Source organism: Miniopterus schreibersii (genome assembly GCF_964146895.1).
Source record: "Miniopterus schreibersii genome assembly, chromosome: 9".
Taxonomy (NCBI): Eukaryota; Metazoa; Chordata; class Mammalia; order Chiroptera; family Miniopteridae; genus Miniopterus; species Miniopterus schreibersii.
In genome coordinates, this window is record NC_138118.1 from 41226656 (window position 1) to 41240269 (window position 13614).

General features: G+C 36.7%; 1 protein-coding gene across 5 annotated transcripts in view; it reads left to right on the forward strand.

The window, feature by feature from the left end:
- Positions 1–13614, forward strand: part of NRCAM (neuronal cell adhesion molecule) — a 323274-nt gene that overhangs the window by 241017 nt on the left and 68643 nt on the right. For all 5 annotated transcript variants that reach the window (XM_081146728.1, XM_081146725.1, XM_081146729.1 and 2 more), the window contains 3 exons: positions 22–127; positions 9483–9679; positions 11273–11395. In XM_081146728.1, the coding sequence (XP_081002854.1) occupies positions 22–127; positions 9483–9679; positions 11273–11395 (426 nt within the window). The remainder of the gene's footprint in view (positions 1–21; positions 128–9482; positions 9680–11272; positions 11396–13614) is intronic.

Here is a 13614-nt window from a genome sequence, read left to right on the forward strand (position 1 = left end):
GTTCTTCTTTCTAAAATTAAGTGGTACAACCTCCAACCATTACTCAACAGTCTCCAAAAGATTACATTATTGACCCTCGAGAGAATATTGTAATCCAATGTGAAGCCAAAGGGAAACCTCCTCCAAGGTGGGTGTGCTTTCTGCTTTGTTATAGTACTAAAAGCATTGATATTAACATTGAAGTTAATTTCAGATCCTGCACATCTTTCAAGTGTCATTTGTAGGTTCATTGTTTTGTGTCTCTGTTTAATTAAAGTCAGTTTATCCTTTTTCAAAACCTAGATAGCATTTCTGTATTCATGCCCTTCTACAAAAAGCTCACAAATTGCAGGGAGACATGGAAGGAGCTTTCTAGTGGCTCTATGGCCTTATGACATAGGCAAATCCCTTTTTTGGGGGCCTCAGTTTTCTTCATTTGTAAAATAAAGTTGCCTAATTTGATGACTTCTAAGATCTCTTCTATCTCTAGAGATGTCTGTAAAATAGTCTTAAGTGGGTTTCCAAACTTGGCTGGGTTCAGTACTCAGGATTCTCCAAATGGATCTTGGAATGAGCACTGCATAGTATTTTAGAGTTGGGAGAGATACTAGAGATTATCTGGTGCAATCAATATATTTTATAGATGGGAAACTGATGCTGAGTAATTCTGGATAACTTACCCAAGGTCCCACAGTTAATTAGTGAATGATCTGTAACTTGTCTAGTCATATATAAGAGCTTGAGAGAGTTAGATTATTATTATTAAAATGTAATGTGGCCAGGCAGGTGTGGCTCAGTTGTTGAGCATCAACTCATGAACCAGGAGGTCATGGTTAGATTCCCCGTCAGGGCACACGCCTGGGTTGCCGTATTGATCCCAAGTAAGGAGCATGCAGGAGGCAGCTGATCAATGTTTCTTTCTCATCATTGATGTCTCTATCTCTCTCTCCCTCTCCCTTCTTCTCTCTGAAACCAATAAAAACACATTTTTTTAAAAATGTAATGTGGATTTTTATATTAAGTGACAGTTTCTAAATATTTTCTTTCTCTTTTTAACAAAAAAACAATCCTTTAATTTACGTACCATAAAATTTACCCATAGTATTAGATTATTTTTAACCAATTGGCAGTTTTGCAACCATGACCACACTCAGTTTTAGAACTTTTCAATTATCCCAAAAGTTCCCTTATGCTCTTTTGCAGTAAATCTTCCCACTACCCTCAGCCTCAGGCACTAATCTAATTTCTGTCTCTATAGATGTCATCTAAACAGAATATAATGTGTTATCTTTTGTACATCTGGCTTCTTTCAGTTGGCATAATGTTTGACTGCAGTGAACATTCTGCGCAAGTCTTTGTGTGGAAGTTTGATTTCATTTCTCTTGGTAGACACTTCAGAGTGGAATTGCTGGGTTGTATGATGAGTTTATGCTTAACTTTTTAAGAAACTACCAAACCATTTAACAAAGTGGCTGTCCCATTTTACTTCCCCATCACCAATGTATAAAGGTTCTTATTTCTCCCCATTCTCTCCAACACTTATTATTATCTGTCCTGATTTTAGCTACTTTAGTGAGTGTGAAAAGATAACTCATTGTAGTTTTAATTTGCATTTCTCTGATGAGTAGTGACAAGAAGCACCTTTTTATAAGCGCATTAAATATTTCTATATCTTCTTTGGTGAAATATATTTAAGTTGTTGATTTTTTAATTGAATTATTTGGCTTTTAGTTATTGAGTTGTGAGAGTTCTTTGTATATTCTGGATACAAGTCCTTTATTAGATAAATGAATTGCAAATATTTTTTTAAAACCTTTTTCATTTTTATTATTATTTTTCTTTATTTTTTATTTTTCTATCACCATTTATCTGCTCTATACCTTATTCCACCCCCACCCCCCACAATCACCACACTGTTGCCTGTGTCTGTGAGTTCTTTCTTTCTTTTTTCTTTTTTGCTTAATCCCTCCACCATCACCCTAAACCTCTCCCTGAACCAGAGCTATCTGCCTGCTCTCTATCTATGAGTTTGTCTCTATTTTGCTCGTTAGTTCTGTTTGTTCATTAAATTCCACTGAAGTGAAATCATATAGCACTTGTCTTTCTCTCACTGGCTTATTTCACTTAGCATAATGTTCTTCAGATCCATCCATGCTGTCTCAAACAGTAAAATTGTCTTTCATTTTACAGCTTAGTAGTATTCCATTGCATAAATATACCATGGCTGTTTTATCCACTCATTTACTGATGGACACTTGGGCTGCTTCCAAATCTTGGCTACCATAAATAACACTGCAATGAACATAGGGGTGCATATATTCTTTCTAATCAGTGTTTTGGGTTTTTTCAGATAAATTCCCAGAAGTCAAATTACTGGGTCATAAGGCAGTTTCATTTTTAATTTTTTGAGTTAACTTCTTACTGCTTCCCACAGTAGCTGCACCAATCTGTATTCCCACCAAGAGTGCATGAGGGTTCCCCTTTCTACACATCCTTGCCAACACTTGTTGTTTGTTGATTTATTGATGATAGTCATTCTGGCAGATGTGAGGTGATATCTCACTGTAGTTTTAATTTGCATTTCTCTGATAATTAGTGATGTTGAGCATCTTTTTGTGTCTATTGGCCATCGGTATGCCCTCTTTGGAGAAGTGTCTACTCAGGTCCTTTGCCCATTTTTTAATTGGATTGTTTGTTTTTTTTTGGTGTTGGGTTTTACAAATTCTTTATAAATTTTGAATATTAACCACTTATCAGCTATATCATTGGTGAATATATTCTTCCATTTGATGGGTTGTCTTTTCATTTTGTTGATGGTTCACTTTGCTGTGCAAAAACTGTTTAGTTTGCTGTGGTCCCATTTGTTTATTTTTTCTTTGTTTCCCTTGCCTGGGGAGATATATCAGAAAAAATATTGCTGCAAGAAATATCTGAGATTTTACTGCCTATGTTTTCTTCTAGGATTTTTATGGTTTCAAGTCTAATGTTTAAGTCTTTAACCCATTTTGAGTTTATTCTTGTGTGTGGTATAAGAAGGTGGTCTAGTTTCATTTTTTTGCACATTTTTGTCCAATTTTCCTAATACCATTTATTGAATAGACTCTTTTTACCCTATTGTATGCTTTTGTCTCCTTTGTCAAATATTAATTGACTATAAAGGTGTAGGTTTATTTCTGGGCTCTCTATTCTATTCCATTGATCTATATGTTTATTTTTATGCCAGTATCATGCTGTTCTGGTTACTATGGCCTTGTATACAGTTTGATATATGAAGGTAGTATGATTCCTCCAACTTTGTTCCTCTTTCTCAAGATCATTGTTGCTATTTGGGGTCTTTTGTGGTTCCATATATATTTTTTGAATATTTGTTCTAGTTCTGTGAAATATAGCATTGGTATCTTGATAGCAGTTGTGTTGAATATGTAGATTGCTTTGGGTAGTATGGATTTTTTAATGATATTAATTCTTCCTATCCATGAAAATGGTATATGCTTCCACTTATTTGTATCATCTTCATTTTCTTTCTTCAGTGTCTTATAACTTTATAAGTACAGGTCTTTTGCATCCTTGGTTAAATTTATTCAAGGTATTTTGTTCTTTCTGAAGCACTTGTGAATAATATTTTTTTTTAGTTTCCCTTTCTGATACTTCGTTACTGGTGTAGGAAAATGCAACTGATTTCCACATACTTATTTTGTATCCTTCTCCTTTACTGAATTCATTTATCAGTTCTAGTAGTTTTTTGGTGGAATCTTTAGGGTTCTCTATATACATCATGTTATCTGCGTATAATGACAGTTTTACTTCTTCCCTTCCAATTTGGATGCCTTTTATTTGTTCTCCTTGTCTGGATGCTGTAGCTAAGACTTCCAGTATTATGTTGAATAAGAGTGGTGAAAATGAGCATCCCTGTCTAGTTCCTGATCTTAAGAACAATTTTAGTTTTTCCATAGAGTATGATGTTGGCTATAGGTTTGTCATATATGGCCTTTAGTACGTGGAGGTATGTCCCTCTATTCCTACTTTGCTGAGAGTTTTTATCATAAATTGGTGTTTGAATTTATCAATTTTTTTCTGAATCTATTGATATGATCATACAGTTTTTATCCTTCATTTTGTTTATGTGGTGTATCACATTTATTGTTTTGAGGATATTGTTCTAATCTTATATCCCCAGAATAAATCCCACTTGATCATAGCATATGATCTTTTTAATGTATTGCTGGATCAAGTTTGCTAATACTTTGTTGAGGATGTTAGCATCTATATTCATCAGGGATATTGGCCTATAATTTTCTTTCTTTATCATGTCTTTATATGGTTTTAGAATTAGGATAATGCTGGCCTCATAAAATGAGCTTGGGAGTCTCCTATCCTCTTGAATATTTTGGAATAGTTTGAGAAGAATAGGTGTTAGTTCTTTGAAGGTTTGATAAAATTTACCTGTAAAGCTATCCAGTCTAGGGCTTTTGTTTGTTGGGTGTTTTTTTATTACTGCTTCAATTTCATAGTTGTAATCTGTCTATTCAGATTCTCTGATTCTTCCTGATTCAGTTTTGGAAGATTGTATGTTTCTCAAGAATTATCCTTTTTATCCAGGTTGTCCAATTTGTTGGCATATAGTCATTTGTAATATTTTCTTACAATCTTTTGTATTTCTTTGGTGTCAGTTGTTAATTCTCCTCTTTCATTTCTGATTTTATTTATTTGGGTCCTCTCTCTTTTTTCCTTGATGAGTCTGTTTAAAGTTTTGTCAATCTTGTTTATCTTTTCAAAGAACCAGCTCTTAGTTTCACTGATCTTTTGTATTTTAAAAAAATTTTTTTCTCTATTTCATTTATTTCTGCTCTGATCTTTATTATTTCTTTACTTATACTCACTCTGGGCTTTGTGTGTTGTTCTTTTTCAAGTTCCTTTAAGTGTAAAGTTAGATTGTTTATTTGAGCTTTTTCTTGTTTTTTGAGATAGGCCTGTAATACTATGAATTTCCCTCTTAGGACTACTTTCCTATGTCCCAAAGATGCTGGGTTTTGTGTTCTCATTTTCATTTGTTTCAAGGTATCTTTTGATTTCTTCATTGATCTCATTGTTAACCCATTCATTGTTTAGGAACATGTTATTTAGCTTTCATGTTTTTGTATGTTTTTCAGTTTTTTTCTTGGGATGGACTTCGAGATTCAAAGCATTTTGGTCAGAGAAGATGCTTGATATGGTTTCTGTCTTCTTAAATTTATTCAGACTTGTTTTGTTTCCTAACCAGTGGCTTATCTTAGAAAATATCCCATGGGCACTTGGAAATAATGTATATATCAATTTGATCTAGCGCGTCATTTAGGGCAGCTGTCTCCTTGTTGATTTTCTGTCTGGAAAATCTATCCATTGATGTCAGTAGGATGGTAAAATCCCATACTGTAACTGTAATACTATCAGTCTTTCCCTTTATGTCCATCAATATTTGCTTTACATATTTAGGTGCTCCTAAGGTGGGTGCATGGATGTTTACAAAGGTTATATCCTCTTGTTGGATTGATCCCTTTATCATTATATAGTGTCCTTCTTTGTCTCTTACTACAGCCTTGGTTTTAAAGTCTATTTTGTCAGATATAAATATTGTTACCCAGCTTTTTTTTTCCTTTCTATTTGCATAAAATATATTTTTCCATTCCTTTACTTTTAGTTTGTGTGTATCTTTCATTCTGAGGTCTGTCTCTTACAGACGACATATACATGGGTCTTTTTTTTTAATTGATTTCAAAGAGAGGAAGGGAGAGGGAGAGGGAGAGATAGAAACATCAATGATGAGAGAGTCATTGATGAGCTGCTTCTCATTGATCAGCTGCTTCCTGCACGCCCCCTGCTGGGGATCACTGCCACAACCCAGGCATGTGCTCTGACCTGGAATTGAACCACTATCTCCTGGATCATAGGTCAATGCTCAACTGCTGAGCCACACCTGGGCGGGTCTAGTTTTTTTATCATTTCAGCTACCTTATGTCTTTTGATTGGAGCATTTAAGCTATTTACATTTAAAGTGAATATTAATAGGTATGCATTTATTGCCATTTTATTTTATTTTATTTTTTTCTGTCTTGTGTTTCTCTTTCTCCTCCTCTTCCTTCTTGTTCTTGTTCTTGTTCTTCTTCTTTAAGCAGGTCCTTTAACATTTCTTGTGATACTGGTTTGGCAGTAACAAACTCTTTTAGCTTTTTCTTATATGCAAAGGTCTTTATGCCTCATTCAGTTTTAAATGATAGCCTTGTGGGCTAAAGTAGTTTTGGTTGTAGGTGATTACTTTTTATCACTCTGAATATTTCATGCCAAACCTTACTGGCTCAAAATGTTTCTGGTGAGAAATTAGCTGACATTTATATGGATACTCCTTGTAGGTAACTGATTGCCTTTCTCTTGTAGCTTTTAAGATTCCCTCTTTGTCTTTAACTTTTTCCATTTTAATTAAAATGTGGCCATCTTGTTTGGGACTCCCAGTGCTTATTGGACTTGTTCCTTTTACCTTCACTAGGTTAAGGAAGTTTTCAGTCATTTTTTATTCAAATGGGTTTTCAATTCTCTCTCTTCTCCTTCTGGTACCCATATGATGCAGATGTTGTATTATATTGTCCCTAAGGTCCCTTAAGCTATCCTCACAGTTTTAAATTCTTTTTTCTTTTTGCTGCTCTGATTGGGTGTTTTTTTCTACTTTGTTTTTCAAATCACAGATTCGGTCCTCTGCTTTACTGAGCCTACTGTTTATTCCTTCCATAGTATTCTTTATTTCAGATATGGCATTTTTTATTTCTGACTGGTCCTTTTTTATGTCTTTTTTCATGCTGTTGAGCATCCTTTTAATCATTACTCTGAACCGTAAATCTGATAAATTGCTTACCTCCATTTCATTTAGTTCTTCTTCTGGAGAATTCTTTTGCCTTTCATTGTTTCTTTGTCTCCCCATTTTGGCTGTCTCTTTGTGTTTATTTCTATGTATTCAGTAGATCTACTACCATTCCCAGTCTTGGAAGTGTGGCCTTATGTGGTAGATTAGCTGTGGGACCCAGTGATGCCATCTCCCTGATCACCTGAGCTGGCTGCTCTAAGAATGAGCTTTATGTGAGCCCTCCTGTTATAATTGAGTGTTGATTGCTATTGGCCCATTTGTGCATGGGATCAACCCTCAGGCTGGCTGGCTGTGAGGCTCAGTCCCCAACACAGCATACAAGCTGCTGTGCAGGGGCTGATCACATGAAGTATAATTTGCCTCAGCAGGGTTTGGTGCCTGCTGAGATCTCCCTGTAGATATGATGCTTGTGAAGCTTAATGGGTTATACTCTGTTGTTGTCTGAAGCTGGTCTCTGGGTGTATTGGTTCTGAGCCTCTTTGGAGGGACTCTGGTGCAGGCCAATGTCAGACACTGTCTGTAAGTGGCCCTGGGCAACCTGTTTGGAGCTATCAGCGATCCACAGCTTATGATTTCCTCTGCTGGGCCTGAGTGCATGTGGAAAGGATGAAGCTGCTCACCAAGGTCTGCTTTTACTAGCACCAGGCCCAGGGGCAGGTCAGCAAAAGTCTTAAAGCACCCACCAGTTGTCTGTTAGGCTCATTCACTTAAAGAGCCTCGGGCTATACTCCTCAACAGAGCATAAACTCTACAGGGTGGGGTGAGAAGGATTCCAATGGGTGGAGCAATTACTCCCCCCACAGGCTGATGCTGCATATAAGAGAATGCTCTGCTTGAGATAGATGGCTTCTGAAGTATGGGGTAATAATGACTCAGCACAGGGATCCTGGTGGTTGACCTCTCAGCTCTCTCCTCAGAGCACCAATCCCAGACTCTCCTCACACAGTTCTAGTCTGCTCTGCCCTCCATCCGCCAAGGCCCAGGGTGAGTGGCTGTGAACCAAACTTTGTGTTTTTGCCCTTTAAGAAGAGTGCCTGCAATTCCAGCCATCTCTCCCTGGGGGTAGAAGTGTCCCTGCTTTTCACAGTCACATGTTATGTGGGCACATTTCCCATTTCTGGAGTCTAGCTTGGGGTTTATACCCCATACTTCTCTGGCAGAACCGCCTGCAGATTATATATCCCTCTGGAACTTCATCTGCTGCTGTGGGAGCCTGGCCAGCCCTCTCATGCCTCTGCACCTTCTACCAGTCTCAGTGTGGCCTCCTCTGTAAGTCCTTGGTTATAAGACTTCTCTCCAGCTAGTCTTCAGTTGGTTATTGGGGCTGATTTTTCTATACTTTAGTTGTAATTCCAGTTTGGTCCTGGGAGGAGGTGAGCCATAGCTTCCCCTACTTTGCCTCCATCTTGTATCTCAAATATTTTATTTCTGAATTTGTATACTGCTGGCCTTACCAAACTATCCCAGGCTAGAACCTGAGAGAAAGATTAATGGATACTAAATACTGAAGAATATCAAAAACTTTCATCAAAGGTTTGCTTCAAAACAATGTATTCCGCCATATCTTTAGAAAGCCTCTAACACTCAAGCCCTAACATGATGTCATTTGATGGAATTCCCCTTTAGTTTTATGTGTACTTAATACTTCCTGTAACTCTCTGTAAGGCAGAATTTCTTTATTTCAGCACTATTGATATTGTGGACCAGATAATTTTTTGTTATGGCGATGAGGACTGTCCTGTGGATTCTAGGTTATCTAGCAGCATTCTTAACCTGTACCTAGTATATGCCAGCAGCACCCACCACCACCACCTCCTGCCCTAGCAGTTGTAACTACTGTTGCTACAAGGAGAGCAGTGGGAAGGGAAATCTAACTGGTCCTGGAAAACATAGTGAAATTTAGAGATTCCTCCCTTTGTGTGAGCATGGCTGTTGTTGATTTATGACTAGTTATAAAGTATTTAATCACACAAATAATGTGACTTTTATATAAGAGAATCTTTTATATAAAAAAAATTGTGAAAGAAGAATTTCAGTTGCTAATTTGAAATACTGCCTACAGAATTTACAAAATTATCTCTAGAATTAAAAATTCTCAAAATATATATAGATTTGCCACTTTTAATAACCAACATTTAAAATGCCATTGAACTCATATTTCTTCCCCTCCTCCCAACCTACACTTCGAATTTTGGTAACTTGAAACTTGCCTGATAACTTGTGAAGGCCTTCTTTGTCACATTTCAGCCCAGAGCAAATTTTTGTAGCTAGGTTGTCAATTCTATGAACAATGGAGTTCATAATAAAAATGCTAATGAAGTTCTAAGATAGTGTGTCTAGGAGAAATAGTGTGTCTGTTTCTTTGAAAAATGATAGGCAATTTGTGTTCATGATTTCTTTACTGAATCAGATTTCAGCTAGTTCTATTAAAGATATGTATCTTAAAATGCATGGGCAGCACTCTTGTAAGTCATGATTCAACGAAACATTTTAGGTATGGGGCCTATTGCTCTTTTACTGAATATTAAAATCTAATAATTGTTCCTGTAAACCCATAAACTGCTAGGAATTTGTTAAAAAGTAAGTAATCCTATTTTTATGTGTTGGGCAGCTTTTCCTGGACTCGAAATGGGACTCATTTTGACATAGATAAAGACCCTCTCGTCACAATGAAGCCTGGCGCAGGAACCCTCATAATTAACATTATGAGTGAAGGGAAGGCAGAGACCTATGAAGGAGTCTATCAGTGTACAGCCAGGAATGAACGTGGAGCTGCAATTTCTAATAACATTATTGTTCGTCCATCCAGTAAGTGGGACTTGTCTACCAACAGGTGGACCTTTTTAAAGTATGGCTCTGAGACTCAGCATCTGTTACATCACCCAAATACTATTAGGAGAATGTAATGGCATTGATTTCAATAATCTGTCTTTGTTTTGCATGAAAATTATTGCTTCTTTCCACTTTACCCTAAGTTCCTGAGCCTAATGCTTTGTGAATCCACTATGTCTTTTATACAAGTCCAGAATAAAACACCAGAGGTAAGAAAAGTGTTTCCCAAATTGATCTAATTATTAATTTCTTATGTATCTTAAGTATGAGCAAACTTCTTACAGCCAGAAGAAAATAAATTCAGTGTGAAATGGATAATGAGGTCTAAGTCTTATTTTTTAAAACATTTTTGTTTCAAAATTCACGTAGAAATAGAGTGGCCTCGCTACATTGATATTACTGTAACTGTTTTTGCAGTGGTCTGTACCCAAACCCTCTCAACAGCCCAAAAGCATGTATTTAAATAAAAGTGACCATTGGCAGTTCTAGTCTTTTTTTTTTTTTCTTTTTAACATATCTTTATTGATTTCAGAGAGAGGAAAGGAGGGGGAGAGAGAGAGATAGAAACATCAATGATGAGTCATTGATCGGCTGCCTAGCCTGCAACCTGGGCATGTGCCCTGACCAGGAATCTAACCCCGATCTCCTGGATCCTAGGTCGATGCTCAACCACTGAGCCACGCCCGGCCGGGCCATTTTTAAAGCTTTTTAAATTACACCTGTAATTTGTGTTCATTATATAAAAATTAATTACAAATACACAAAAAAGAAATTTAAAAATTACTCATGAATTCTTCCAGTCAATAAAATAATTACTGCTCCTTCCATTTTTTCTAGATATGTTTGCATATGTTTTGGGTTTTGTTTGTTTGTTTAATTGATTTCAGAGGAGGAAGGGAGAAGGAGAGAGAGACAGAAACAACGATGACAGAAAGTCATCGACCTGCTGCCTCCTCCGTGTCCCCGGCATGCCCCCTGCATGCTCCCAACTGGGGATTGAGCCTGCAACCCAGTTGTGTGCTCTGACCTGGAATCAAACCAGTATCTCCTCATTCATAGGTCAATGTTCAATTACTGAGTCCTGCTGGCCAGACTTTGTATGTGTTAAAAACGAGCTCATTTTGAAGTACTTTTCTGACTTAACTATGATACATATATTCTCATATCAATCTTATAAATAAGTATACTTATGTAATATATAATATTGTATGATATTCAAGGTGTAGGTATACAGTTATGTTATTTGTTTTACAAATCTTTGGACATTTAAGTGTTTTCCATTCTTTTGTGAGGAACATGCTTATAATGAAATTATTAGGTATCTTCTTAATGATTTATTTAATGTAAGTTCTTAGGTTTGAATCACTGATAGAATTTATACTATTAATGGCAATGAATGAAAATTGTCTTTTTTTTACTTTTAACACTGTATTTAAAATTTATTTTCTTTTTATCTTAATGTACATAAATGCCGAGTTACTATTTTCCCAAAAGTTTAGTTTGTCTTTCTAGTGCTCTTTTTCTTTTTCAATGCAGAAATAACTTAGAAGATATTATTTTATATCATAGGGTCACCATTGTGGACCAAAGAAAAACTTGAACCAATAACACTTCGAAGTGGCCAGTCTTTGGTACTTCCCTGCAGACCCCCAATTGGATTACCACCAGCTATAATATTCTGGATGGATAATTGTAAGTTTTAAAAATGTGAATTTTCTTTCTTTATTTGCTGTCACAATAAATCATTAACTCTTGTGATGTATAAAATGTTATAAAATGTTTTAGAGATGCTCAGGAAAATAAATGCTCATTGAAATAAATAACATGTCATTTCATTCATTTACTTGATTTTGTTTATCACATACTATGTTCCAGGCACTGCTCTAAATAAACCAAACAAATTTTCTGTTCTCCCTGAGCTTATATTCTATGCAGTGGGACTAGATGGGAGTGGAGAAGGAAGCAGACAATAAATGCTTGTAGAAAATTTGTGTCAGTTAGCAATAAGTACTAGGAAGGAAAATAAACAGAGTTTTAAGCAGAGCAAGGCAGGCCCCTAAATATCTGGGTGGAAATGGAAAAACTGGTGCAAGTCTGTAAGGCAGGAGCATCCTGGTGTGTGTAAAAGGCAGCAGGGAGGCCAGTGGGGTTAAGACTCAGTGAGTCAACGGGGAGAGTGGTAGAAAAGGTCAGAAAAGTCCATGGGCTCAATGCAGAGTGTTTTGGCTTTGCTTTGAATGAAGTAAGAGACATTGAAGGAATGACTTTACCTGAAACAAAACAAATAGTAATAACATCACTTCAGTTTATGTATGGACAATAGAGAGGACAAAGGGAGAGTAGTCCTCCTTGTTTAGAGGCCACCACTATAATCTAGAGTTGATGGTGTCTTGGACTTGGGTAGTGGCAGTTGGGTGGGTAAGAAATGGTCAGATTCTGGATATATTTTGGAGGTAGATCCTCTAAGATTTACTGAGATTCGGATGGGGGCATGAGAGAGAGGAATCAAAGATAACTACAAAGTTGAGGACTGAACAACTGGTAAAATGGAATTTTCATTTCCTGAAACAGCAGAAGCCTATAGAGGAGAGGAAATCAAGCTGTTATTTATTTATTTATTTATTTATTTATTTATTTATTTATTTATTTATTTATTTTCAGTTTTATGGGCTTTTTATCCCCTACAGCAGCTATTATTTATTGGGTATTTATTAAGTGCCTCTGCTAAGGCCTTTACATGGGTTATCTCGTCAGTTTTTTACAACAACCCTATGAAGTATATCTGGTTATTCTTTCCACTTTTTAGGTGAGGAAACCAAGGCACAGAGACATGAAGTAATCCATCAGGCAATTTAACGTTTGTTCACCTGTCCCTATCCTTGAGGGAATTTTTTATTGCTCTGCCTCTCCACCCTCCAAAGTCTCCGTACCAGTAGGCTAGCATGTTACCTTACAGGTTCTGCTGGGAGAACAGGAAATCAGGGCTTTAAATGTGAAAGGCCTCTGAGACATCCATGGGGAGATGCCCAGCAGGAGTCAGAGCTACATGAGTCAGAAAAAGATTCAGAGATCTTGTCAGCAGTGTTTGCATGTAGGAGTTTGTTAGAGCCATGGGCTGGATGAGAGAACAGAGGGAGGGAGGGAGTGCAGGAGATGAAGAGCAAGACCTGGGGACTGAGACCAGACACCCTCCAGGGACCAAGAACTTAGGGAGAAACCAGCAAAGTAGATGAGAAGAAGCTGTGACTGAGGTAAGACAAGAACAAAGAGAGAGTGGTGAAGAAAGAATGTTGAGAAGACAGAATAAGACAGATTAACCAAATATGCGTAACCTATGGAAACAGGCAATAGTGCACTGAAGGCCTGGAGAAGGGGCAGGAGTGGGGTGGAGGGGGTCAGTGGAGGAAAAAAAGGGGACGTCTGTAATACTTTCAATGATAAAGATGAATTTTTAAAAAAGGAGACAGAACAATAAACTGTTTCAAATGCTGCTGATAAATCAGATAACTTCTGATCTGACTGAGAAATGACTATTGAATTTGACAACCTGGAGGTTACTGTTGACCTTGACAAAAGTACTTTAGGTGTAATGGTGGCAATGCAAACAAAATTACTGTAGGTAATGTGTTTTATTCTCAATGACATGATTTCTTCTGAAGTCACGGGCTGTACACATTACTAAAGATAAAACTTAGCTCTAAAGAATAATTTCCATTTTGACTCTTATTTGAAAGCACTCAGAGAAAGTATCACAAAGAAATGGAAAATAAATATATACATGAGTAAGTGAGCAAACATATTTTCCTATTATTGCATAACAACTTTTACGGATTTTTAAAGAATAAGCGATAAATCAAATGTAAATGAGTGGTGTATGACACTGAGAATAACAATATCCAAATGTCACTGCC